The sequence below is a fragment of the Urocitellus parryii genome, chromosome 3 (assembly GCF_045843805.1).
Source record: "Urocitellus parryii isolate mUroPar1 chromosome 3, mUroPar1.hap1, whole genome shotgun sequence".
NCBI classification, from domain to species: domain Eukaryota; kingdom Metazoa; phylum Chordata; class Mammalia; order Rodentia; family Sciuridae; genus Urocitellus; species Urocitellus parryii.
Genome location: NC_135533.1, coordinates 34,505,168 through 34,531,836, shown reverse-complemented (window position 1 = coordinate 34,531,836; position 26,669 = coordinate 34,505,168). Strand labels below are relative to the sequence as shown.

At 40.3% G+C, this 26,669-nt stretch overlaps 1 protein-coding gene across 1 annotated transcript in view; it reads left to right on the top strand.

The window, feature by feature from the left end:
• Nucleotides 1-26,669, top strand: part of Ica1 (islet cell autoantigen 1) — a 146,012-nt gene that overhangs the window by 103,465 nt on the left and 15,878 nt on the right. Inside the window, exons 7-12 of the mRNA XM_026391511.1 lie at nt 881-1,006; nt 1,930-2,028; nt 14,492-14,589; nt 16,644-16,696; nt 19,597-19,659; nt 19,750-19,791. Of these exons, the coding sequence (XP_026247296.1) occupies nt 881-1,006; nt 1,930-2,028; nt 14,492-14,589; nt 16,644-16,696; nt 19,597-19,659; nt 19,750-19,791 (481 nt within the window). The remainder of the gene's footprint in view (nt 1-880; nt 1,007-1,929; nt 2,029-14,491; nt 14,590-16,643; nt 16,697-19,596; nt 19,660-19,749; nt 19,792-26,669) is intronic.

Below are 26,669 nucleotides of genomic sequence, written 5' to 3'. Positions count from 1 at the left end.
AACTCACCCTGTTGAATATATTAAATAGCTACAGCTTCTTATTTATCAGTCATACCTCAGTAAAACAAAATTGGCTGGCTTTCCCTGGTGAGAGTATGATGTGCTGACACTTTGGATTGGAGGAAGGAGAACTTTTGACTTAGCAATTTTTCAAGTAGCTGCATTAAATGTTTAAACTTTTTATTTTATTGTGAAATAATGCAGAGAATTAATATTTGTGAATCTTTTCCTGGCCTTCACTCCCTCCCTGATTACTCTTTGGTGCAGGGAAAGGTGGAAGATTGTTATTGTACATTACTATTAATAAACATTGAGTTTGTCAGTAAGGATAATTTTTTTTAGACTGTGGCAAAAGTGTAATATCGTAGATTGGCTCCTGAAACAGAAGAGGGACATTCATGGAAAAACAGGTGAAGTCCAAATAAAGTCTATAAATAAGTAAATAAGTATCAGTGACGATTTCTTTCATTTTAACAAGTGTTGTGTGAGATATTATCATTGGGGAAAGCTGAGAGAAGAATGTATGGAAATCCAGCTTCCAAGTACTATGGGAAAACCATAGGGCAAAGACTAATTCCATGCCACCTTGGACTTCTCCCCCTGTGATTAATTTGTAAATGCCTTGAGAAGGCATAAATTTTAACACTAGTCTTAAGAAAATCGTAATAAGAATAAGTCGCTGTAAAATTATAATGTTCAGTACTCTTATTTGGGCCTTTGGAAGTAAAGAATAGACGTTGTAGGATCTTTTCATTTGTCTGGAATGTTCAAAGGCATATTCTTGTATAAAAGAGAAGCCCTGCTATTGGTCTTTTGTCACCTGCAAATTTTAACTATTTGAGGGTCTGAGTGGTTCAGAGATGTCCTTTTACTTTCATAGGTACAGACACAAGTACGCCTTGCAAAAAAAAATTTTGACAAATTGAAGATGGATGTGTGTCAGAAAGTGGATCTTCTTGGAGCAAGCAGATGCAACCTCTTGTCTCACATGCTAGCAACATACCAGGTAACAAAGTGATGTCTGTCTCAATGAACAAAGAGTGGCATGAGGCTAAGACAATAGAAAAATGATATTAGAGCTCAAAGTATGGTTTAGGAATTAGTAAGTTCTGAAAGCCTTTCTCATAATTTATTTCTGACATCTGTGCCTTCCTAGCATCTCACGGTTTCATCAAACCATGTCCAATAGTAGCTGTTCCCTTGTACATACACTGTATGTTCGCCTTCCCTGCATTGACTTGGGGAGCACCTTTCCCCTCCATCTTTGCCATTCTAAATTCGGCTCTTTTCAATGTACTGGACCAAGCGTCAAGTTCTTTCTTCCTTAGATTGTCATACAACATACTTGCTTTTGTCTCTCCTCATAGCCTCTGAGTTCCTTCAGAATAGCATCTGTGTCTATCAACAGTGCTGTCGACACCAACTGAGTGTGAGAGACTGAATGCTGAGTGTTAGAGGGAATATAAAATTAATAAGACCAGGTTCCTTGTCCTCAGGGATCTCAAAGTTTTAAGAAGAAAAGTGGAGAGAGTGGGGTCTGACTATAATTCCTAAACCTGTAAGACAGAACAAAGGGGACACTAAGCAGAAAGTTCTAAAAGCCAAAGAGGGTTTAAAGAGGGAGTAATCCAGTCATTTGAGGGATCCCAAAAATAGATTCATGACCAGCCCTGGCTTTTGGAGGACAGATTGAATGAGAAAGAGAATGGAGAGAGAGGGTCCCAGGTGGTGGGAGCCGCAGAAGCCAGGGATGCATTTACTTTGGCTGAAATGCAAGGTGTCCCAGGGCAGAGAGGGAAACTCCGTGTAGAAAAGCATCAGAATCACATCTTAGAGGACCTGGAAAGTGACAGATGGCACCCTTCTCTGGGGCACAGGACTGGAACTGCACATTCGAAATATTAATAGCTTTACCATCTCTCTTGACAGACCACTCTGCTTCATTTTTGGGAGAAAACTTCCCATACGATGGCAGCCATCCATGAGAGCTTCAAAGGTTACCAGCCCTATGAATTCACTACACTGAAGGTAGGAAAACTGAACAGACCACCAGAGAGTTTTATGAAAAATCCAGTTTTGCTTATATTACTAGCAATGTCCATTTCAGTGAGGTTTATTATTCGAAGACCCCAAGTGTTAAAGAGAACTGTGATCCCTAGCAGAGTCTATTTTACCCTATCTGTAGTTAGTACCATGATAGCCCACTGCAGTCCTAAAACATAATGAACCTTGGGACTCACATGACTGGGAGGTGAATTGTGGGAAACTCAATTACTTTTTCTTTATTTGATTTTATGGTGCTGGGAATTGAACCCAGAGCCTTTCACAAGCTAAGCTCTGCCATGAGCTACACCCCCCCCCAGTCCTACTTTTTAATTATTAAATTCAAATATGCTTACTTCAGAAGGTATATCTTTTTTCCTTCTTCTGAAAAATACCTTTTTTAATTCTGAGAGTGCCATCCAGTGTAGAATTGGATTTTTCCATAAGACTGGTACTAGTTTTTCTAACTGAAAAAGCAACATTAGACACAAGGTCTTCTCAATTCAGAAGGAATGCATGCACACTGTCTGATTCTTACTATTGAAACTGAATCGGTATTATTTTTCTCTCTAATGGATACTAGAGATGAATGCATATCAAGGTAAGGAAGCATTTGGGTTCCAAAAGGATTTTAAGAATGCTAAGAGAGTAGTGGGTGCTTTGTTACTAGATCATATCTTTGAAAGAAAAATTCACCTTGAAATTGCCTTGCTTCTAATTTTTTAGGCAATTTGTGTCTTATCACCTTGCTTGCCGTTAACATCAAAACATTAAAAAGCTGCTTTTTCTTAAAATGCTTCATTGATTTTGAGATGTTTATAGTGTATCCGCATTTATTGAAGTACTGAGATGGAAACATTTTAAGACCTGCCCTTAAAATGAAAGTCCCAGGAAGAGGAACCCAAGAAAGTCTACTTACCCTGTGATACACCTGACCTGACTCTAGGCAGGACACCTACTCCCCCCTCACCCTTTCACTGGTGCTGACTTGCTGCCTGGTAATTACATTCAGAATATGCTCTGTTTGGCTCTGTGAACTATAAGTATGAAAAGGGGAAACATTTGTGTGTGTATGTGTGTGTGTGTGTGTGTGTGTGTGTGTGTGTGTGTTATTAGGGATTGAACAACCCAGGGGCATTCTACCACTGAGCTACATTGCCAGTCCTCTTTATATTTTGAAACAGGGTCTCACTAAATTGCTGAGGCTGGGCTTAAACTTGCAATCCTCCTGCCTCTTCCTCCTGAGTAGCTGGGATCACCACCGTGTCTCACTGATGAGAACCGAAAGATTTTATGTATCCTCCCTTGTATAGCCAAATTTTTTGCACACAGTTAGGCAGCAGATGTCTTTACTCTGGCAATGTTGCTGCTGTTAGTAGGGCTGTATTTCTTCTCTGTGATTTACTGCTGCTTTCAGCACCTCAGAAAGTAGCCATCCAAGGCAGACAGGTCAAAATGATAACTCGTGCCATTCGCAGTTCTTACACAGGCCTGAGCAGAATCCCGTGGATCACTCTTCCATAAGGCACATTGAGGAATCAGATTTGATTTTATTTACAATACCCAGGGTTATTTGCCTTTTGAAAGTCAACTGTACATAACATAAATTGACCAGCTGTAAGATGAAATGGTGCCTACCCTAAACACAATTCCAACGAACTTCATATTTGAGTTAGTTGCATGTGAAGCACAACATAAATTCATGAGATTGAGGCTGTTACATGAATGAAAAAACCCACATGTATATCCTTGGCTTTCTGTGCTAAGGAAAACACAGCTCTTCAATTTTCATCCTGCTCTTTATTCTGCAGAGAGAACCAACCTGATTGCATCAGAGGATCTCTGAGCAGAGAATTTAGGGAAAGGTTGACAGCCATGGTTCAGGTCATAAGTCCACTCTGGGCAGGAGTTTCCATTACCTTTTATATCACCAGAGCCTTCCTTAAGTTTTGGTTTAAGTGATAGCTCATAGGTTAATTATAATATATTAGGAGGAGCGCTACATCATTAAAGTATATTGATGTTATAATAATATTAAGAATAAGTTTCGGGCTGGGATTGTGGCTCAGCGGAAGAGCGCTCGCCTAGCACGGGCGGGACCCGGGTTGGATCCTTAGCACCACATAAAAATACAGGCATTGTGTTGTGTCCATCTACACCTAAAAAATAAATATTAAAAAAAATAATAAGTGTCTCCAGGCATGGTGGTGCACTCCTGTAATCCCAGTGGCTCGGAAGGGTGAGGCAGGAGGATCACGAGTTCAAAGCCCACCTCAGCAAAAGTGAGGTGCTAGCAACTCAGTGAGACACTGTCTCTAAATAAAATACAAAATAGGGCCAGGGATGGGGCTCAGTGGTCCAGTGCCCCTGAGTTCAATCCCCAGTACCCAAAATAAATAAATAAAAATAAAAAAGAATAAGTGTCCAGAAATCAACCAAATAAACAGTTCTTTTACTATCTCTCTAGAACATTACTCATCTTGGCTTTCAGTGATGACATATTAGAATCTCAAGCTGATAGCTAATTATTTCATGGGATGAAAATCTGAAAAATACAACTGAATCCTGTTGTACATGTCTCATTATTTTATAGATAGAGGCACGTGCATATCAAATTATCTGCTACAAAACATAAAAACAAAGACCATAAATACCTTATGTAAAATGATCAAGTCTGAGGACATTGACTTCTCAACCCTCTTAAACCACGTTTTTTTAAATACGTGTCCTATATTTATCAGATTTTTATTTTATCAAGTCATCTTTTAACATGTATATTTTTTGAATGGCACCTTATGTTGATAATGGCTATTTTGAAATTTAAATAAACGTTTTCACGATTAATTTGTTCTCCAGGTTTACCTAAGCAAATAGCCCCTTAAATGCCTTTTGGGACTCTGACTGGAAAGAAAACATTGTCTTTGGAGAGGCTTGCCAAGCTCTGTTAATGAAAAGCAAGCCATTTGTTTTCTTTGCTTCAGGGTGTATTCTGAGTGTGTTGGTAATTGTGCCATTGCAGCTGTATTTCCTGACTGTTAGTTTTATGCTTGATGAAGGATGATAATTAATGTGTTAAACACTTGGTGCATCCTGTTTGGAGGGAAGACTCTTGCTGCAGTATTGCAGGGATAAAATTTGTACCCTAAGAAGTTCAAAGTTTCACTTAAAGTGAATCTTCCTCTAAGAAATATATAGTAACTTCTTTAAAGCTAATTGTATTATAAGAGTGAATTGAGTCTCCACCTCATACAACTTGAAAAATAAGCAAGTGACTCTTAGGACATTTTTGTGGTGATGTTTTATGTGAAAACAGCTATTGCTTTTTACCCAGGCCTGATGTAATTATATTGATTCTACCTTTATTAGCATATTCCTTCATATTTTAATTTTATAATTAATAAATAATAACTTTTGTGGCATTTTAACTTTATAGAAAAGTTAGCTTTGAATTTTTTTTATGTTATATGACAAATTGCCCTTTATTTATGTACAATTAAATGGATATGTGGATATATTCATTATATGACCTAGCTTTGACACTAGTGCTCACAACATAGATAAGATGCTTTAAAAGAAACACAAGGTGAAGTAATGATGCAAATAGCTTTGAAATTTAAAATTACAAAAAAAGTTTTTAAATCTAATAATTGTAAACAGCTCAGATTTAAAGAGACTATCTTCTAAGTAGTTTCTAGTAAAAGAAACAATTCCCTCAACTTATTTTCAGACAACACTTTTTGATTCATTAACATGAGGCTAAACATGCACATTTTGCATGCATTATCATTAGTGTATGAATTTTACACTGATTCCAGATCATCTGGGAATGTCTGTCTTCACATGGCAGAAATTACCAAGTCCTGGGGACATGAATGGAATATGTTACTTGCCAGATCTTGAAAGCATTGCCCCTTCTTTGGGAAAAGTAATTGAGACTGAGTGTAAAGCATTTTTTAAAAACTAAATGAAATTCTGTCTTACTAGGAAGGCAGAAGCCTGTCTTAAATTGCCAACCCTCAGATGTGGTTCTGTTCACTCCCTCCTTCTAGTATCTTATTTACTTATTCATTTCTCCATGGACCCGAAAAGGGCATCAGCTGAAAAAGAAAAAAGAAAAAAAAAAAAAGCCCCTTGGAAGTCAAGTGTCTTTTCCCTGAAAATTCTACAATTCTGTTTGTGTCAATGATGGTTTCCTCCTCTCTCTGGCAATCCTGGCAGTGGGTGAGGTGGGCATCTTCACAGAAGAGTGAGGATTGGGCCCTTTGCTGCCCAGTGGACACTCTTGCAGGGCTGACTCAGGGGAAGGCATGTCCTCGACTGCCTGTGTTTAATGAAAATGGTCAGTAGTGAAGTATATCCTGTGACATGCTCCACCCCCTGTGTTTTTAGAAGAAACACCAGGTTTTTACTCTGCTCTTTACGTTCTCTGCTCATGTGATAAAGAAAAGTTTGTAAAAGCACAAGCAGCCAGACCTGGTTTTGAGTCCAGCCCAGCTGTATGATGGTGGAGATGGTGGTAGGGCTGGTGTGATGGTGGCACTGGTGGTGGAGGAAGTAATGGTGATGGTGGGTAGTGATGGTGGTGGTGGCGAGAGTGGTGGTCACAGTGGAGAAAGCTCCAGTAGCACAATTGGGAGTGGTAAGGGGCATGAACTGGCCAAGAATTCTGTAGTGGATCCAGAAGTCAGCCATTGGGAGCATCCACACAGGAAGGCATATTGAGGTTGCTGGGTTCAGTAGCTCAGCTTAAGTTACTTTTATCCTCACTGTTTTCATTCTAGATTGTTAGTTTTGTAGTATACTTCACAGGCAAGCCTGTGACTGGCAGCAGGATAAGAGGTCTCCCCAGACCTTGCCTCAGGGTAACCCAACCCACTCTCTCCCTGGCTCCCACAGACACTCTGGCAGCTCCATTCTCAAACCTGTCCTTCAGCCCTGCAGGCCTTGGTCTGGCTCACAGAACTCCCACCAGGGCTAGGAGAGGGCTGGGCAGGCCTGCAAGCCAGCAAGGCAGGAGGGCTTGCCTTTTTTGTAACAGGGCTAATTCTAAAACATGCAATTTGGCTTTGCAACTGGCTCTTGATCTGTGCCAAGGCTTTAAGGAAACCTGAATTTGAAAACAAATCTCTGAGCCTGTTCAAAAATAACCGTTGAAACAGATGTGCCCAAGTTTCCTTTTTTCTCTCTCTCAGGGTGTAAGTCTCAGCACTGTGATGTAGGATGTCATCCTGAAGACCAAAATGTTTTTAGTGTTCCAAATTCGAAAAAAACATCCTTTTCTAAATTTTGTTTTTCTCAAATTCATATGCCTAGCAGCCTTCTTCCACCCACCTCCACATTTCTCAGTTAATCATTTGAACATTTACCGACAGGCCACATGGCTCTGTAGTTACTTGCTTTGAAAATAAAGCCATAATAGTTTTTATGAAAATTGGGTAAATATCCCTGCAATGCTATTTTAGTTACCAGTCCCAACAAGGCAATTACTCATGGCCAGCATCCAGAATATCCTTTTAGACTTTCAAGTTTTCTCTCGGTGTCATTACTTTACAAGGCATTTAGCAAAACCTTTTTTTTTTCTTTTCTTTTCTTTTTTTTTTTTTCTTTTTCCCAAGCTGCTCTAGGCCAGATCATTGGAAACAGCAAGTTGGGAAACATCCAGGTCACTGGGGAAGAGGGAATAGATGAGCTGACAGAGGCCACCAGGGAAATGAGTGGCTGAGATGGGTGTGGCCTGTCATTGATTCATCTCTGCCTTTTGGTGATTGGCATTACTTCCCCCAGGCAGCTGGTAGCTCACTCTCCTTGCAACAACCTAGGTCATCTCCTTCATCCACTTTACTCTTTGAGGGGAAAGGAAAAAATATTACCATTGTGTGGAGAGTTACTCTGTGCCAGACACTCTGCTCAGGGTGAGGTGAAATAATGACTAGGAGAGTTTGTCATATGAGACATATGACTCTAATGTACCAAGGATAGTTTTCTAATTAATGATACTGTGAGGTTCTACATAGTCAGATGGAAAGTGTATACATTTTAGCCTCAAATTAACCTTGGGACATTGGGTATACTTGGTCTTGTTCTCATGTTTCAAATGAAGAAACTGGAGCTCAGAGATGTCTAGGAATTTGCCCAAGGCCACATGCAGTGCGTGGTAGATGTGGGAACCTGGAAGCTCACACTTTCTCCACCCTGACTGCTTCCCACGGGCACTTCTGGCTGTGGCAGGTAGGCAGGAGAAAGAAGAAGTGCCACCTTTAAATAGTACAGCCAGAAACTTTCAATTAAAAACAACACTTTGAAGTGTTTGCTTATAGATGAAAAACATAATTTATATGGCAGTCCCTCAGACACCTGGGAACAGGTGGCTCTTCTTTTAGAGTTTGGAATGAACCCTTTCCTTCTCCTCAGCATTTGTCATTGAAATGAGAGTTCAGTGGAGCATGGTGGCACAAGCCTGTAATCCCTGTAATCCCAGGAACTGGGGAGTCAGAGGAAGGAGGATGGCAAATCTAAGGGCAACCTCAGCAAGCTAGCAAGATCCTGACAAAATAAGGACTGGGGGCATAGCTCACTGGTGGAGCAACCCTGGGTTCAATCCCCTGTATGGCCAAAAAAAAAGAAAGATAAGAAAAGAAATAATACCAAGTGAATTACTCCATAAATATCCTTGGCTCTTCATTTTTTTAACAAATAGTAGAATTTCTAGACCTGGATTCAAATATTACTTCTACCTATTGGCAGTTGAACAGCCTGAAGCAAATTATTTCATCTGAGTCTCCATTTCCATGTCAGGAAGTCAGGAATACAATGTTCATCCACATTTCATGAAGATTAAATGTAATGTGTAAAACTTGGAGTGCAGCACCTAACACAGCAGGAGTGGTGAAGACACCTTTACAAATGACTGATTAGGAAGCTGTTTGGAATTCTTACTGTGAGCGTGGTGCTGTGTAGATGCATCGTCTCAGTTCATCCTCACAAACATTCCAAGACAGGTATACTTGGCATTGCATGCTCCAGTGTTCTAATGGGTAAACAGAGGCCCACAAGCCGTGAGGACCATGTCCTTGTCCCAATCCTGTTTGATCTACTTCCAAAGACCATCTCTTTCCAGGACAGTATGATGCCTTCCCACTGCCAATTTTCCATCTTATTTTTTCCCCATCTTATTTTAAAGAATAAGATTATATGTCCTGTATGATTGTAATTTATTTTTCTCTAATTTTATTTAATTTTTTCCCCTACAGTATAATTCAAGATTACCTCTCAGCTTAATAGCTTTCCTTGGGAGGTGTCTTTATAGGTGTCTACGTGCATGGTAGGGGCTAAATGGCCATAAATTGCCAGGCTCAGCCACATGATGGCCCCTGCTTTTCATTTCTCATGTGCTACTGATCATATAAACATACAAACGCCCAGCTGAGTTCAGTGTCTTTTAACCATGCCCGCCATTCTGAATACTTTTATTTCCTTATATTGACAATTATTTGACACCTTCCTATTCACACAGTGTAATTAATGGAAAGTAGAATAAGGAAATTAAGTTGTCATAATTAAAGATCAGAGGAAACGCTACTCAGTCCTCTAAGTGAGACTTTAAATTTAGATTATTAGAACTGGCTGCTGGTCTTTTGTCTGGGAAATTTGTTTTGCTCAGTAGTTTTGCATCCATTCAAATGAATGTTGTTGTTGCTTTTATTTTCCTAATATAGGAAGTAGTAACTCCCATTATTCTATTAAGCTCTTTCCTTTCCAAGACGCTTTTGCAAGCTGGGTCTGCTTATTTCCTCTGCCATGATGGTCTTACATATTGTGTGTGTGCTTTCCAAAGCCATTTAAGCCTTGATGGAAACTATTAGCATGTTGGGGCAGCCGGAACAGAGCAAGTTACTTAGTCTTAGAACATTCTTTCCTCTGCAAAGAAGCTTTCTGTCTTGTATGATGTTGTGTGCTGCTAATACCAGTGATTTTCACAAGCGGTTTTAATGATGGACTGAGGGGGTTGGGGGTTTAGAGACAATGCTTTGGAGTCCTCATTTCTGGACGTGAATTCAGACGTGGCTTCTTCAGCCAGCATTTGGAAACAGTTCCATCGGATACCGCCCCATCTGCATGCAGCCTGCCACACCTCTTTCCCTCACGAGGCCTGAGCAGGTGTTCATGTCACATGAAAAATGCTGTCACCCCTGACTTCCACGAATGCTGTTGAGTTAAATGTTTTCAGCTGAGCGGTGGACTTCAAACTGATCTGACAATTCACCTCAACCCTCTCGCCCAGGTTGAGGCTTTGTAGTCAAACTAGGGAGAGGATTCATGCGCCCTACAAATCTAACAGTCACACCCAGGAACTAATTTGCGGGGAGGGAAAGGGACCGTGATCTGATCTGTCCTCCATGATCTTTCCGAGTTCCCTAACTCAGCCTCTTTATATCTTCAATGTGTACCATCTTTAGAGAGAAACAAGTTCCATATGTGGTGTTACTTTATTCCTTGCTCTAGAGAAGAGCATTTAGCTTAGCTTGATCTAAAAACTCCCTCAAGAGATGCCCTTTGAAAATGTTCTAAAATTAAACATTTTGACAGAAAAATGGAAATTATAAAAAATGATAGATGATTTGCAAAATATCAAATTTTAAAACAAACTTTTAAAACAAGTACTTCTTCTGTATTAAATACTTCCCGATATATTCTCTGCTTTTACTATAATAACAATAAATATTTCCATTAATAAATACTAGTATTGTGAAGACTTTAAAAAGAGAAAATGTTCTAAAATTGATTATGGTGACCATTGTACAATTTTGTGAACATGCTATACATTATTCACTTATACACCTTAAAAATATACAAATTCTGGGGTTTGTGATCTATATTTTGGTTAAGCTGACGTGGGTGCACAAAAGAGTCCTTGGTTCAAAATTCTAATATTTAATAAACAAGCTCACATGCTCATAATAATTTTGCTTGTGGGTTTATAAACCTTTCATATTATTCCCCTGGGTCTTTACATATCCTAGCTAAAGAGAACTAATTTTTTTTTTCATTTAACCTTTTGCACATTAATTAATCAACCAACAAGTATATATTTAGCACCTCTCTCAAACTTCAGAAGCCAAATTGTTATAGGGACAATGGTGAGTAGGAGGAGAGGCACAATTGTCACAGGAATTATTAATAATAAATTAAAGTAGCAATTGGAACTGCAGCCATTCTGTTGGGGAAGCACAATAGTGTCTTAACTGTGATTGTGGTGACAGGGAGCCAACAATTGAGTCCCTGCTAATGGCCCAACAGGGGAAGGGGTTGAAAAGAAGGAATGAGTGGTTTACATTACAAAGGGATTGTCTGAGAGCTGCTCAAGTGTGGTCAGGAGGGGAGGTCAGGCTAGAGACAGAAGGGATGATAACCGTGGAGCTGTCAAGGGCATCTCAGGGGTTTAAGCAAGGGCTGTGGCAGCTCGAAGCAGCCGGCTGAGGCAGACATGTCCTGGCCCTGCCTAGCGTTGATTGATAAAAAGGAAACACAATGAGAAGATAATTGAGCAAACCAGGAGGCCTGGGCAAGTGTCACAGAATCTGAAAGTGAGTCCTGGGAGGCATCAGAACCTTGGCTGAAAATATTCCTGGCTTCACTGTGACCAGAGTTGGACCATTCTGTGGGGAATAAAACTGCTGTAAAGGGTGAATGTTTGTGTGAATAAAATGCTGTGATTGGCAGATCTATTGAAAAGAGCGCGTCCTTGACGTCTGATCAACTCCTGCCACTGCACATTTCCAGAATGTGTGTGTGTGTGTGTGTGTGCGCACCCCCCCCCCCACTTTTACCAGTTGCTGGAGTAGATAAAAAAATCATGACCGTCTAGACTGAAGTTCATACTCACAGTCTTATTTGTTCCAACACTGTCCTTTGTAGCATTTTTCCCTCTGGTCCAGGCTGCAGCAAAGGATCATGGGTTGCATTTAGTTATTCTTTATAGAGAGACACATGGAGCAGAAGAATATGATGAAACGAATGGGGCAAATGTTAAATATTGATGACTCTGAGTAAAGGAATGTCTCGCTGTGTGACCCTGCCGGCCTCTTCATCCTGGTCTCATAACACTTGTACCCTTGCCAACTACATCACAACCCCAGAGGCAGCCTTTTTGTTCCTTAAACAAGCGAAAGCCATTCCCACCTTTGGACCTTTGCATTGGGGGGCCCTCTCTTATCCCTGAGCTGCACAGGGATTGAGCTCTCAGTTGAAATGTCTCTTCCAAGAGAGAACGACCCTGCTCCCTGAAGTAATGATCCAGTCACTTTCTAGTCCTCTCTTTTAATTATCTGCCTACGCCTATTACTAGCTGAGAATTTTGTCTTCACTAGTGCATCCAGAACAGCACCTGGCACTTGGTAGGTGCTCACCAACCAGCTGTTGAATGGATGTGCTAATTTAAGTGTCCAGAAGGAGGGCATCATTAAAAATGATAGTGATGCCTTATAGATGGGCATTATGCAAGAAAATGCTTCAGGACTCCAATCAGAGGACAAATGCTCAGAAAACCTTGATCCTATGTTACAATATAGGTGAATAAATGCAGAGAGATATAATCATCTTACATTCTCCACTATAATAATCGTTATTTATTAAGAATACTTACACTGATTATTTTGGTTAAGAGGACCTCTACTCTTCTACAAAATATATAGATAACAATGAATCCAATATCTAAGTAGGATGAGTACAAAAAAAAAAAGGAAATGTCTAAAAAATAACAACTCATCATTTTAAAGGAATGAAATATGAGTAATTTTTATTTTCTGTATTTTTCAAACTTTTTGCATATGGATTTTATTATTTTTCTAATTTAAAAAAATATTTTAAGAGTAAACGATACAAGATAGATACGGTCAGGTATTAATAAGACACTAAATGCAGATTGGAATCAGAAGGACTCTTGAATTTGGCATGCTTAGTGAAGCTTTATGGAAAATAGTAGTCATCGATCTGGGCTTTGAAAAGACTCATAGGACTTTTGAGGGAGGAGACCCGAAGAGGAACAAAAATAGTAAGGGAGGAAACCAGCCGACTGTGGTGACAGGAGGAGACAGGACTAATCAAATGGAAAGCTGGAATTGGGTTGGAGAGTGTGGATAGTGGGGTTCCAGCTGAGAGAGGAAGATAGGGTCACATTTTAGAAGATCTTTAAAATCAGGTAGAGATTTTTAGATTAGAAGTAAAAATAAATTAGGAACTATTGTAAGTTCTTGCAGATAAGGGTTAACAGGAAGGCTTGAGTGTTTGGGGAAAATTTCTCTGTGCAGGGCATAAAACAGAGCTGGCAGTTAGCAGGATATAGCACCAACATCCATCTGGTGTCCATGGCAGACTCCAGAATCAGTCACAGCTCTGCTCTGCCTGGACACAGCCTTAGAAGCCTCTTCACCCAGGCTTCCTGTCAGCCATTACTAATTCATCCGCATTGGCTGTGAAACTTGCCTGAACCTTCTGTGATTGTCACACTGGAGATGTGAACCATAGGAAGGAGAAAAACAAGAGAGATGAAGGCCCAAAGAATTAAGACATTATATTCTAGGAATGTAAGAAGGCTAAGCATCTCGAGATGTTTCTTTTGTATTCATAGGTCTGTATTTTAATTAGGGCCAGAAATAGAGATCTTTTTGTATAAGTCATTACTCCGTTGTTAAAGAAATGTTTTGCTTTTTCTTTCCCACTCCTTTGTTACTAGTATACAATCTGTGGGCCCTTGCTTTAAAAAAAAAAAAAAAAAAAAAAGAATCGTTCCTTAAATATTTAATGAACCTTGAAAACAGTAACTTTGACAAATGATGTGAAACAAAAAAAAAGACTCACCCATTTAATCTACAAAGATTTGGGCCCACCTGCTCTGTCCATTTGTGGGAGTTAAGTTGTCAGAATATGTTTAGACACTATTTGGGGGTTTTTTAAAAAAAGGTTTTGTTTTCTCTATTTTTAACACAGTTTTTAGATTACAAAATAGCAAACAAAATTAAAAATAAAATGAAGTTGTCTCATCTTTGGTGGCAGTGGTAGAGGAAGTTTCGACTCTGTCAGTGTGTGGGCTGAAGGAGAACAGAATGTTTATCTTAGCTGCATGTCGAAGTTGGAAAATAAAGCTAGCAATAGCCAAAAGGCCTTCTTTTGAATAACTTATCACAAAAGGGAAAACATGAATCTAGTGGCAAATCAACTCTCCTTTAAAATTGCTTGCATTCGGCCTGGAAATATTGTTACTTTGCCATATAAAATTTCATTTCTGACCACTTGATTGGTTCATGGTAACCTCTCAGTACCTTGATTCAAATGTTGGGTCTCAGGGACCAATGGCAATTGGTTTTTATTGATGACTTTTGGTTCTTTTTTCTTTTTTCCTTTCTTCTTTTTTCTTCCCCCTCTTTTTCTTTATCTATGGCTTGTGATCCAGAGCTTACAAGACCCTATGAAAAAACTAGTTGAGAAAGAAGAAAAGAAGAAGATGGCCCAGCAGGAAAGCACAGAAGCAGCAGAGCAGGAGCCGAGTCAGTAAGTCAAGTCAGCCCTCTGTCTCCTGAGGTCTTTCTTCCCACGGGTGTGGGCGACACAATCTTGTCCACACAGTCCTGACGGGGTCTCAGCCATGTAGCTTCCTCACTTCTTTACCTTGAGGACAAGCTCCCTCAGCCCAAGTTCCTGCTGGACCTGCCTCACTTGTCCCATTTCTGGGGTCCTCAGAAGGGGCACACTTGTAAGGAGTTGATTGGGACAAGAAAGAGCAAATGTCCACATACTGTCTGGCTCCCTGTCTTGTGGCCTCAGCCTCAGCTTCATGTTCTTTCTGGCTTCTGTACCCTATCTGGTCCCATGGTCACCACTGTTCACAAGATGCTGTGATGGGGACCCCCCCACACACACTGCCTGGGGCCCCGATGGCTTTTCTCCCATTGAAGCTGATGATGTAGGAGATTGCCTTAGGAATGCACATAGCATCGCCCTACAAAAGTGTTAGGTTGTGACATTTTGTTTTCACTGCTCAAACTTTCAGTTTTCTCCTCTGTGAAGCGGAGAGCAGCTTCCTGTGCAGGAAGTGAGGGCCCATCCCATCTATTACCTCTTCACAATCAAGGCGCCGCCTGTTGTTACAAATACCTAGATGAACTTTTCAACATAGGTGGCACACCTATCCCACACAGTGAGGAGGTTTAGATGTGACTGATCCCACACAGTGAGGAGGTTTAGATGTGACTCCATGTCATTTTCTATGGAGATATAGTAGCCTGCAGGAATGTAGTTAATCTCTGAACTGGCTGACCCAGGAAAGCGAAGTAGATGACATTGCCTCTATCCACTATTCCTTACACACACACACACACACACACGATTTAGGTGACAACTTTATGGCAAAATGGGATTATATTTTTTACTCCATCTCTGAATATAATTTCAAACATATTTTTGTATCCTATAGAATTATTTGCTGTCCTTGTAAAAAAAAATGGAAAAAAAATTGCTGCCAATATTAGCTCTTTTTAATTTCAAAACAAATACTAGAAAATTTCTGAGGTGCAAAACAAAGACAAATTTCAATTTTTCATCATCAAACAGATGTAGAATATGATCTAGATCTAGTCCAATTCACATTTTAGGGGAAACCTATTCCTGGTAAGGGTAATAATGGTAGCTACTATTTGGTGAGCACCTACTACATGCTAGGCACAGTGCCAACTGCTTTATTTGTTATTCATTCTCATACTAATCCTCCAGGTAGGCCTTTCCCCGGTATGTTTAGGAGGGAGGTGAGGCTGAAAGAGGCTAAGGGACTGCCCTCTGCCCCTTGTGAAGTAAAAGACAGAGCCCAGAGCAAGTCTCAGCACTTTCCTTTATCCATATAAGTTAATGCAATAAAAATAAAGCACTAGCCATTATTCAGAATAGAACTACTACCTAGGATTTTTTTAATTCATTTTAATTAATTTCAGGTTTCTCAAAGATGATTGGAAATTTAATAAGAATTTTTTTTCAGAAATAGCAGGTAAAAGTGAACCACAGTGCTAAGAGGATCATTTGGAGGAACCAAAATGGTCTCAGGACTGTAACCTGTCTGTCCTTAAAGACACTGGAAGAGTTTGAGTAGTTGCCTGTCCACCTGGATTTAGAGTGGTGCTGTTGTGAGCCTTCTGTGGTCTGGCTCATCTCCTGAGGTGACCTCTTCATAGCACCAGGAATCAGAATAAACCACTGCTGGGCCATCAGTGTTTTTTTGTTTTTTGTTTTTTGTTTTTACTGTGTTTTAAAAGTAATAATTGTATGTATCTCTCTTAGTCATCCCTAATTACCCATCTAGATATTTACAGAAAATGTGCCTTATTAGGAAACCAAACTCATAAATTAAGATGTTACAGAATGGAAAACAAAGCCAGCAAAATTTATTTCTCCTTTAGAAAATATATAGCATATAAATGACTCTGTGTGTGTGGGGGGTGGGGGTTATAATTGAGGTAAAAGATATTGTACTGAAAATCTGGCTGTATCATAACTATAATATTTGCCAGACTTGATGACTGAAAAAAAACAACAACTTTTTATTTTTAAATTTTAAGGTTAATTTCATTAGAGGATGAAAACCAACACAAGGAATCCTGCAGCTTTAAGAGTAAGTATTGATTTTCATTTAGAATTGCTTCTGAAACACTACCTAATGCTCAACTGCCAACTCATTTTCTTTTTGGGGGAACTCCCTCTAGGCCTTTCTTCATTTCCAATTGAGAAAAGACTATATGGATTTGCTTCCTGCCATTTCAGGATTTTTTTTTTTTTTTTTTTTGGTGGGGGAATGCTTGGGATTGAACCCAGGGGTACTTTACCACTGAGTTACGTTCCCCAGTCCTTCTTATTTATTTTGAGACAGGACCTGGCTAAGTTACTGAGGCTGGCCTTGAACTTGTCATCCTCCCATCTCAGCTGCCTGAGTTGCTAGGCTTATAGGCCTGTGCCATGGCACCCAGTGCAGTTTCAGTTTTAAATGTTTAAATATCAAGGTTGTCAATCAACCCCATGGCATTACTGAGAGACAGTGTATATTTTGAACCTGAAAATAGTATCCTTGGTCTCTCCAACAGCAGCCCTTCTGAGAAGTAACCACAAAGGGGCCTAGCAGAAAGCTCTGTCTTTCCATAGAAGACAATATTGCCTTTGCTTGTTCAAACTGTCGTGTGGGTGCAGAGATAGTTTTAGCAGGGTCACATTACTACATGGGGAGGGTTTGTATGTGGGTGTTGGCCATTATTAGGGACAGATAGGGAGAGCCCCGACTCTGCTCTGTTAGGCAGGTCTTCAGGCTGCCTGTTGTGAGTGGCACCAGCTCCCTTGGGTTAGGGAACAGGGTCAGAGCTTTGGGAGGTGACACCATGAACAGAAAAAAGCCTCCAGCTTCTTCTGTCTCCTACATTTCTGCCAGCCTTCGTTGGCTCTTCACCTCATGAAGGCGTAGAAGGGAAAATCACAGTAGAACTAAGGTGATGTAAGTCTGAGCCTTAAAACAAGGACTCAAAAGCCTCAGAGCTACAGGGGAAGGTTGTACAAGTTTTATGAAGAGAACTGAAACCACCGGATCCTGTGCTATGGCAGCCTATCCAGGAGGTGGCAAAGAAGATTCTAGAACTTTCCCTCTGTTTCATTCTTCTCCTTCTTCCTCTCTTTTCTCTCTGTCTTTCTTCAACTTTTCCAATCACTTGCCTCAACTATATTTTTCTTCCCCCACTTCACACCTTTATTTGCTTGTCTCCTATCTGCCCTTCAACAGATTAAAAAAAAAAAAGAAAGAAAGAAAAATATCAAAAAACAAAGGCAGCCCACTGTTGGTCTCTAGTGCCTGGCTTCCTGTCATCTGCTCGTGCGTGTGAGCCTTCACGTACTCAGAACTCACAGACTGCTTTGTGTGTGTGGCAGCTGTGTACAGGGATCTGCCTCTGTGCCAGGCACAGCACTGGGCTCCAGGCAGACCGTGGTGTACCACACATAATCAGGCCCCTCCAGGATGGGGCTTACAGTCAAAAGGGGAAGCAGATGGTAGCCTAATAATCACACAACCAGGCAACTACAACTTTGATAAGAGCTACAAAGGAAAACTGCAGGGCTCTGGGCACATAACAAAGTTGCCTCACCTATTTGAGGGGATCAGGGACACACCAAAGCCAACTACGATTGCAAGGCTTGTCAAAGCAAAAGAAACAGCCCAGGCAAAGGCTATGCTCCAGGAAGGACCACGCAAAGGTCAGAAGAATGATATTCTAGACCCTGAGAGGGGGCAGCAAATGGTGGAGAGCTGGGCCTGACCTCCCTGGCCATGGAAGGGCTCTCTGTCTGTATCGATCTAAGCTTTCCAGCCTCAGTGACCCTCAGTGGACCTACAGCATGCATTATTAATGTTGTGGGTCATAGAATAGGATAAACTTAGTTCTGTGGTAAACTGTAACTCCAGTTTATTATATTTGTATGCAAGTTAAAAATCTATACAAATTATGTATTCATACAATATGTGACTATACATATTGTAAGAATATAGAATATGCAAATATAGAATATGCAAATCTTCTTATTCCTTGTACAGTATAATTGCATGTGGTATTTGCATAATATTTTGAGACTGCAAATGTCTGTCACCTTGTTTATATATACACAGGATGGAATTCATTATAATGAAGTGGCATCTGCCTTGTATTTTGTGGCCTGCGGAAAGTCTAATGAACATATGGGCAAACTGAGTTCTAAGGTGGTTCTATTACATGTGCACGGGCACACACATACACACTATTTATTGTTTAGAGCAGTTTTTGGTTCACAGAAAAATTGAACACAAAGTACAGAGATTTCCCATTTGCCCCTGTCCCCACATAAGCAGAGCTTCTCCAACTGTCGAAGTCCTACACCAAAGAAGTGTTTGTTATAATCAATAACTTCACATTGTTTTACATTTTATGGATATTAAAAACATAAAAGGACATGTATCTACCTTTACAGTATTATACAAAATATTGTCACTGCCCTAAAAATCCAATGTTCCACCCATTCATCTCACCCTCTGCCACGCTCTTGGCAACCACTGACCTTTTTAGTGACTCCATGTTTTGACTTTTCCAGAATGTCATATTGTGGAACTTACACAGTGTGCAGCCTTTTCAAATGGGCTTCTTTCACTTAACGATCTGCCTTTTTATCTTATCCAGGCCCATGTGGCCAAAGTTCATTGGCAACATCAAGTAACAGCCAGTTAACTTAAGTCACACATTTGTCCACGGAAGGAGAATTGTTAGGCCTGTGTCATATCATTTTGAGGGTTATCCACCAAACAAAGCAGAGGTTTAGGATTAATTCTACATTCATTGAGAGCCAACAACTGAAATAAAACATAATCTGAGGACCCCTGTTTCTGCATGAGTGAGTTTATGGGTGCTATTTCTTCCTGAAGCTGTGCATTTGCCAATACTGCTATCGTCCATGCATGCACGCAACATTCTGAGTTGGTGATGACCAGTTGCATATGTTTGCTTACAGGTGAAGAAGGAAAAAGTATTTTATCTGCCTTAGACAAAAGCTCCACACATAATGCATGTTCAGGTAATCTAGATTAAGGAAAATGTAATCATTTTACTCAGATTCCTTATAAAATGACACTAACTCATAATTTTTCTTTCCCCTCCTCTGAAGGACCTCTGGATGAATTATTAGACATGAAGCCTGAGGAAGGTGGTAAGATTTATGCAGTTCTTTGAGGCTGTGATTTGTTTAAGTTTTAGTTCCTTTTTTATATGCAAGAAAATACAATATTTATCTTTTTATGCACTCCAAAGCATAAATTTTTAGGTGACAGTCTTTAAATATGCCCAAATACATATTAGTTTGTGCTGAGCTGCCATTGTTACTATAGTCAATTTCATAATGTTCAAACTACTAAAGCTAAAAGTTATATCAAAAATCACATACTGTCAGAGAAAACAGTGGCTATGTGGATATGGATTGTGGTTCTACCATAAATGGCCTGTGTGGCCTCAAATAATTTGCTTCATATTTAAACTCTTTACTAAGCCTCAGTTGTTCTCATTTGTAAATGGAACTGATAGCAACAATCTCGCTAGATTACTGTCAGGATTGGAGCTCAGTTTTGTGAAGGGGTAGTTCATGGTCACTGATACAGAACACTCTTGATGTTGAAACAGTGGGACGAGGGGTTTTGTATAGGGCTTTGCTTTGCTGCCTTTCCATTGAAACCTCCAATGAACACAGGAGCAAACTGAGTTTTAAGGCTGTTCTAGTTCATGTGCACACACATGCATGCATGCACAGTTTTTGATTCCCAGCAAAATCGGACACAAAGTACAGAGATTTCCCAAGTGCCCCTGCCCCCACTTAAGCATAGCCTCTCCCACTTTCAACTTCCTGCCCTGGAGTGTGTATTTGTTATGATCAGTGAACCCACATTGACATGTCTTTATCACCCAAAGTCCACAGGTTGCATAGGGTTCACTCTTGCTGAAATACATTTTACAGATATTAAAAACATCAATGGACACATATCTACCATTATAATATTATAGAAAACATTTTCACTACCATAAAAAAATGTAGAGGGAGAGTTTGCCTAGCTAAGTCTGACTCCCAGGTTGACCAGCCTTAAAATCCCTTACTGTATAAATCCTCAGGAGAGAATGTAGAACCATGGATTCAGATGTGACTCTCCAAGGCCGAGTGATCCCACAAAATTGAGTGTGCTTAGTTTGATCATAGCCTTTGTTTTCCATCCTACCAAGGGTTTCCTTTTAATGATTGACCCAGGTTCTAAAATATTCCTGAGATTCGGAGTCAAACATCAGAGCATCTTTGTCTTGGTGACTGGGACATAGTCTGCCCTGGTCATGCAGGTTTTTTACAGGGTTGAAATAGGCCAGAGTCATCCAGTGGGCCTCAGTTAACTGGGGTAGATGACTCAACTCACTCTGAGCTTGATGTGGATTTAATTCACAAAGTGTGAGAGGAAGAAAGTCTCTGGGAAACAGAGGACATTGATGAAAGATTTTTCAAAGGTGAAAAGCCAGGCTGGGGTTGGGGCTCAGCGGTAGAGCGCTCGCCTAGCACATGCGAGGCACTAGGTTCGATCCTCAGCACCACCAAAAATAAAATAAAGGTATTGTGTCCAACCACAACTGAAAAACAAAAATATTTTTTAAAAAAGGTGAAAAGCCACTATAGCTCTGGTGTTATGTTTCCAGGGCTTGGTGTGCATAAACCTGAGAGCAGAAGTCTGTTTTCTTATTATCTTACTGCAGGCAACATATTGTGCAATATTTTTTGAATGTCTGTGCATATTTAATCAATATGACTAGTCATTTGTAAATGCTGATATTATATCATGTAATGAAATTAATAGGTAAAGAGTGCAGATTACCATACATGCTTCCGTGTTTGTAAATTTTCCTCTTCTTGGCTTAAAAGTAGAATATTTTGGTGGAATGAAGGTGTCTTTTACAAGTTGTTATTATTATTATTTTTTGGACAGGGATATATTTTAACCTTACCAAAATGATATAAAGAGAACAGCAAGCTCTAGATACCCACCACCCAGTTTCACTTAACAAATGTATTTATAATCACACATACACTTCAGCTTGTTTTGATAGACTGACATTCCTCCCAATCTCAACATTTTGTTTATGTCATTTGTTCTTTGACTTTATTCTTACCCTATATAAATTTGTTATTTTAATAGATTAAGCTTTTGAATAGGTAGCATATTCACATTAAGATTAAAATGAAAATAATAATAAAAATGGTATTAAAAACACTTGCTCCCATTCCTATTCCTCACCCCATCCCCATTCCAATACTCCCAACCCTGGCATATCCTGCCAGTGTTTTCTGTACTCAGACACAGTAATCATGATGCTACATCCTCATATTTTCCCCTTTCTTAGAAAAATTGGTTCTTGGCTTTGGGTTTTGGATTTTTTTAGAAAACTTGATAGTAATTCTATAACCCTAACCCACTATCCAGCATTTCTTCATAGAATTAAATCAAAATGTTTCTGCCTGAGATATATACTTACTTTTGTAAGTCTCTCTGTGTGTGCCAAGAGAGATCTCAGTAAGCTGGGTATCCTCCTACTCAAAACAGCCTCCAAACCTCATTGGTTTACAGATACCATGTTTGTTAGTTTTGTAGAATAGAAACTCATATCCTTTTGGGGGACAAACAGTGTAACTCTAAAGATGCAAATACAAACATGCTCTTCCGTAACATGTGTACTTGTTCTCAGGCAGAAATACTGATTTGCAAGTCTTCTAAATTGAACAAAGTGTCACATAACTCCTGCTTCCCCTTTGTCACGCCGGCCCACAAGGCCCTTCTCTAGGCATGAGTAATACGTCCCCACTGTCTTTTCTTGTTGCCAACCCATAGGGTGGCATCAGCTTACATATTAATGTGACCACTGGTATAAGTATCTTCTCTCAGTGTTCAGAGAACCTGTGGTGGCCAAAGAGAAAAATACTCATTAATTTGTTGACTTCCACATGTGTGCCCTGTGAAATGCTGCCTGAAGACCCAAACCCTGAATTGAAATACTGATTATAATATGCAAGATATTAAATAGTCAAGAGATAAAAAGAGCTTAATCCAGGAATGGCTGGTTTTATAGGACTCCAGGCTACAAGCTCTAGCACCCTGCTGCTTTGGGGCCGGTTCACTCCCAGTGGTAATTCTGCCAGACATAATGGCTAATCTGGGGTACAGTGTTATCAAAAAGCAGACTGCTTATGACAACAACAACGACTCTCAAAGCGCCACTACCCAGAAAATTACTGTAAGTTGGTGTCCTAATGAAATTTGCTTTCTCCTACTAAATGGTAATGTAATAGGGAAACCATTATTTGACCACAGTTCCTAAAAACGTTTTAAATGAAGAAGAAACTTAGTGACATTTTTGAGATACTTGAAAGTGGCTCTGAAATCACTTTGTGTAATACACGTGAAAATCAGCTCAATTCAGGAATTATAACATGTAGAAGTATTGGTGTTCCTCAAAGTTTGGCCAAGAGAAATAACGAGCATGTAAATGAACAGAATATATATATATATATATATATATATATATATATATATATATATTTTTTTTTTTTTTTTTAAAGACAAGATTTGGATAAATTCAGTTCACCTAAACCTTATCACTTGACCTTCCCTAAAAGGTCCCTCTCTAGGACAAGACTTACCTACTCCATTTAAAACACAATTTAATTGTTCATGTTGGAATAACATATCTGTATTCTGTTACTCCCTTGGTTACTACTTGGGATTCTAAACTCTGGTCACCTATCAGAACCACAGTTCATTCAGTCTCTACCAGAGGTCTGGGTGAGAACCTTTGACCTGTAGTAATCATACCGGTTTCTCTCTCAGCACTTTGCTTCTCCTGAGTCACTTAGAATTGTCTCGTGCAGCCTGCATATAGTCAGACTATGGACCTGATTGCTTCCTCACATGCAATAAAGCAAGTACTAAGCTACTAAGCTCTTTATCTTTCCTCATACACTTGTCCTCCTTCCTGCCTCCCTCCGTCTGTATTCTGGGGTGTTCTGCTGGTTTTGTCCTTTCATGAATAATGACATACTTTAGGTTTGGAGGTTTTTGGGCTTTTTTTTTTTTTTTTTTTTTTTTTTGAGGTGTTGGTGATGAAACCCAGGGTCTTGCACACACTAGGCAAGTGCTCTATGACTAAGCTATGTCCCCAGCTCAATAATGATAGACTTTTACAATCAAATGCTGTTTGTACTTAATAACCATGTAGGCAATAGTGTTCTACATAAATTTATCACTATCAAGATTCTATAAAGACTCATCCTAGCCCCACGTGTCTTGTTTTTCACTGAGACTGCTGGGTTGCTAAGATCTAAGACTAAAAATGGAGGAATAGATTGAGGGATCAGAACAAGAACGTTTTTAGTGCCTATTCAGGCCTAGCACTATGAGACTGTTGTTTCTTTTCTTTTTATTTTTTAGAGTTGGTAAGGATGGTTCCCTCTCTCCCCATACCTGTTCTTATAATCTGTGTTGTTGTTGTTTTTTTTTTTTTTAAGCCAGAAGTGACTTTCTAGAAGCAGCAGTCTAGAATTCCAAATGAGCACAGTTTGTTACCAGAGTCTTGTGTAATGAAGAATATTTTTCTGGTTAGACATTTTTTGTAAGGTGGTTTCCTACCCATCTTCCCCCATTCTCTTTTGGGCGATGTGAGGATGGTGTTGGTGTTTGGGGTTTTCATCGGCACTGCAAGCATGTGGCCTTTAAGATTAGTCATCAGGTTGAGAGTGGGGGCCAGGGAGAAACCCAGAGAAGTGACTCTTCCTGTTTCACACACAGATGAAGGTAAAATAAGTGACATTTATCTGTTTGTTTTCCTAGGCTATCGTTTTCAGTCTGTGTTGCTATGTTTCCATCTTCTGTTTTCCTAATGTATGCTGAGGTCATGAAACTCAGTATGACTTCAAAAATAACACCTGTACCAGCTGTCACCGGTTTCCCACACTGAACTCGAGAGCTGCCTCTGTATTTGAGTTCTCAAGAAATAGAGCCCATTGGTTCGGGACCGGTTCTCCTGGGGAATGTTTTCCCAGGGCCTGGGGCTCTTACTTCTGAACGTGGGCCATGTGTGCTGTGGGCCTGATGCGTGGGTCTGCCAGCGCTGTCCTGCCCCAGTGCCTGCATGGTACCCAGCTGCCAGCAGAGTCCTCTGACCTTTGAAATTCTCAGCACTTTACAAAAGCTTGGCAAAAGCTTCTTAGTAGTTTTTGTATGAGACACTAAATGGGTTTTTAAACAAAAGAAAGATATCACAGTGAGAAAATTGACCTTTAAGTCTGGGGTCCATGGTTAGATTATCAGTAACATTATGTGACCTTCAGCAGGTCATCTAACCTGGGTGTCTTCTTCCTCATTTGTAAAATGAGTTAAAGGAAATGGTTTTTAAGGTCCCTTTTGGATGCAAGAAAAAAAAAGAGAGAGAGAAGGAGAACAGGAAGGGGAAGGAGAAGAAAAATAGAAGAAGGAGAAGGAGGAAGAAGAGGAGGAGAAAGAGGAGGAAAAAAGAAAATATCATTCTTATTGGGAGAAAACATCAGGTCTCACACAGGAAAGCAGGAAAGTGCATTTGAGCAATGGTAAGCAGACTTTTGCCAAATTGGGCTTCCCAGGAGAATGTTGATACACGGCTGAAAGAGTTTTATTAGAGTTTGACTGTGGAGGTCCTGAATGCCAATATTGGGAGTCAAAAGGAGCCACTGAAGGTTTTTGAATGAGGGAGTAATCTTACAGTCCTATTGAGCAATGGTGCACAGTAGGAGGCTGCCTCATGGGGCACCAGAAGCCCCTCCAGTGGGCAAAGCAGAAGGTCCCTCTGCCCCAATTTGTCATCAAAATTGAAGGAAGAACATGGAATCAGAGCAGAGATTTGGAGATTTTTTAAGATGAGTTTGGAACCATGAAAATAGATAAGATCTCTGATAGAATTGTAGGGAAGGGAGGCGATGGTTTAGGATGAAGGCTAAGGGCTACCAGGGTAGGAAGAGGCAGCAGAGAAGAGTGCCCAAGAGGGCCACCGCACTGGGACTCCCAGGAGATGATCACATTTCCAGAGCAAGGCAGCACTGCAAAATGCTAGAGGTCTCAAGGCCTGAAAAACGGAGTTTGGTGGATTGGCCTTTAGGATCTCCCCAGTAACCTTCCAGAGAGTCACTTCAGTGTAAGCATGGGGATGGGAACTTAATTGCCAGCAGCTGAAAAAAATAAATAGAGACACAGTAGAATAAGTGACCATGGAAATGAGAACAGCAAGGATAGAGGTGGCCGACAGCAATATCAAGGCAAATATTGATTATCACTGGCCAGAGGAAAGAAGCCCTGGAGAGGGAAAGGCTAAAGCTACCGAAGTAGCATATTGGTAGGAGCGGGGGAAGCTTCCGGAAGGAGAGGGGGGGAGGGCATGGAGAGGGCTAATTTCAGAAGGGCAGAGAGAATGCACAGAGGGTCACAGAGTTGGAGACAGAGAGGTGAGCCTGTGTGTGCGTCATGTCTGTCGGCTTTTATTTGTACAGTAACGTCTGCGGCTAGGTCATCAGATAGGAAAGCAAACATGGAGAGTGGGAGTCTGCACCAGAGAGAAGGGGGCTCGGAGTGGCATCTGCGGGGCCGGCACCTGGGTGTGGCACGACCTTTGCTTGTCTACAAGACAAAAGCAGGCTGAGACACCACCCAGGAGCAATCCCTGCTTGTCTCCATGGGCGGAAGCTCTGACCCCAGTCGTGCGGCTCTCTCCAGGGCTTCTCTCCCAGAGCTTATCATATCTCTCTGTGTGTCTTCATTTTCTCTCAGTTGAGTTGAATTAATTTCAGAGAAAATGATAGCATGATAGCCTAATGACTGATGTTATTTCTCAAGTCTTGACTTGTCCAGTTACAGACCTAAACCTGTCCTTTTCTACTTGCAATTAAGTTTTTCTTAGGAGTTATATGTAGCAATTTCAGGCATCTTAATTATCAGTGCAATAATTGGGAGGTTTCCATGTTTTATGGTTCAAGTCAGTGCC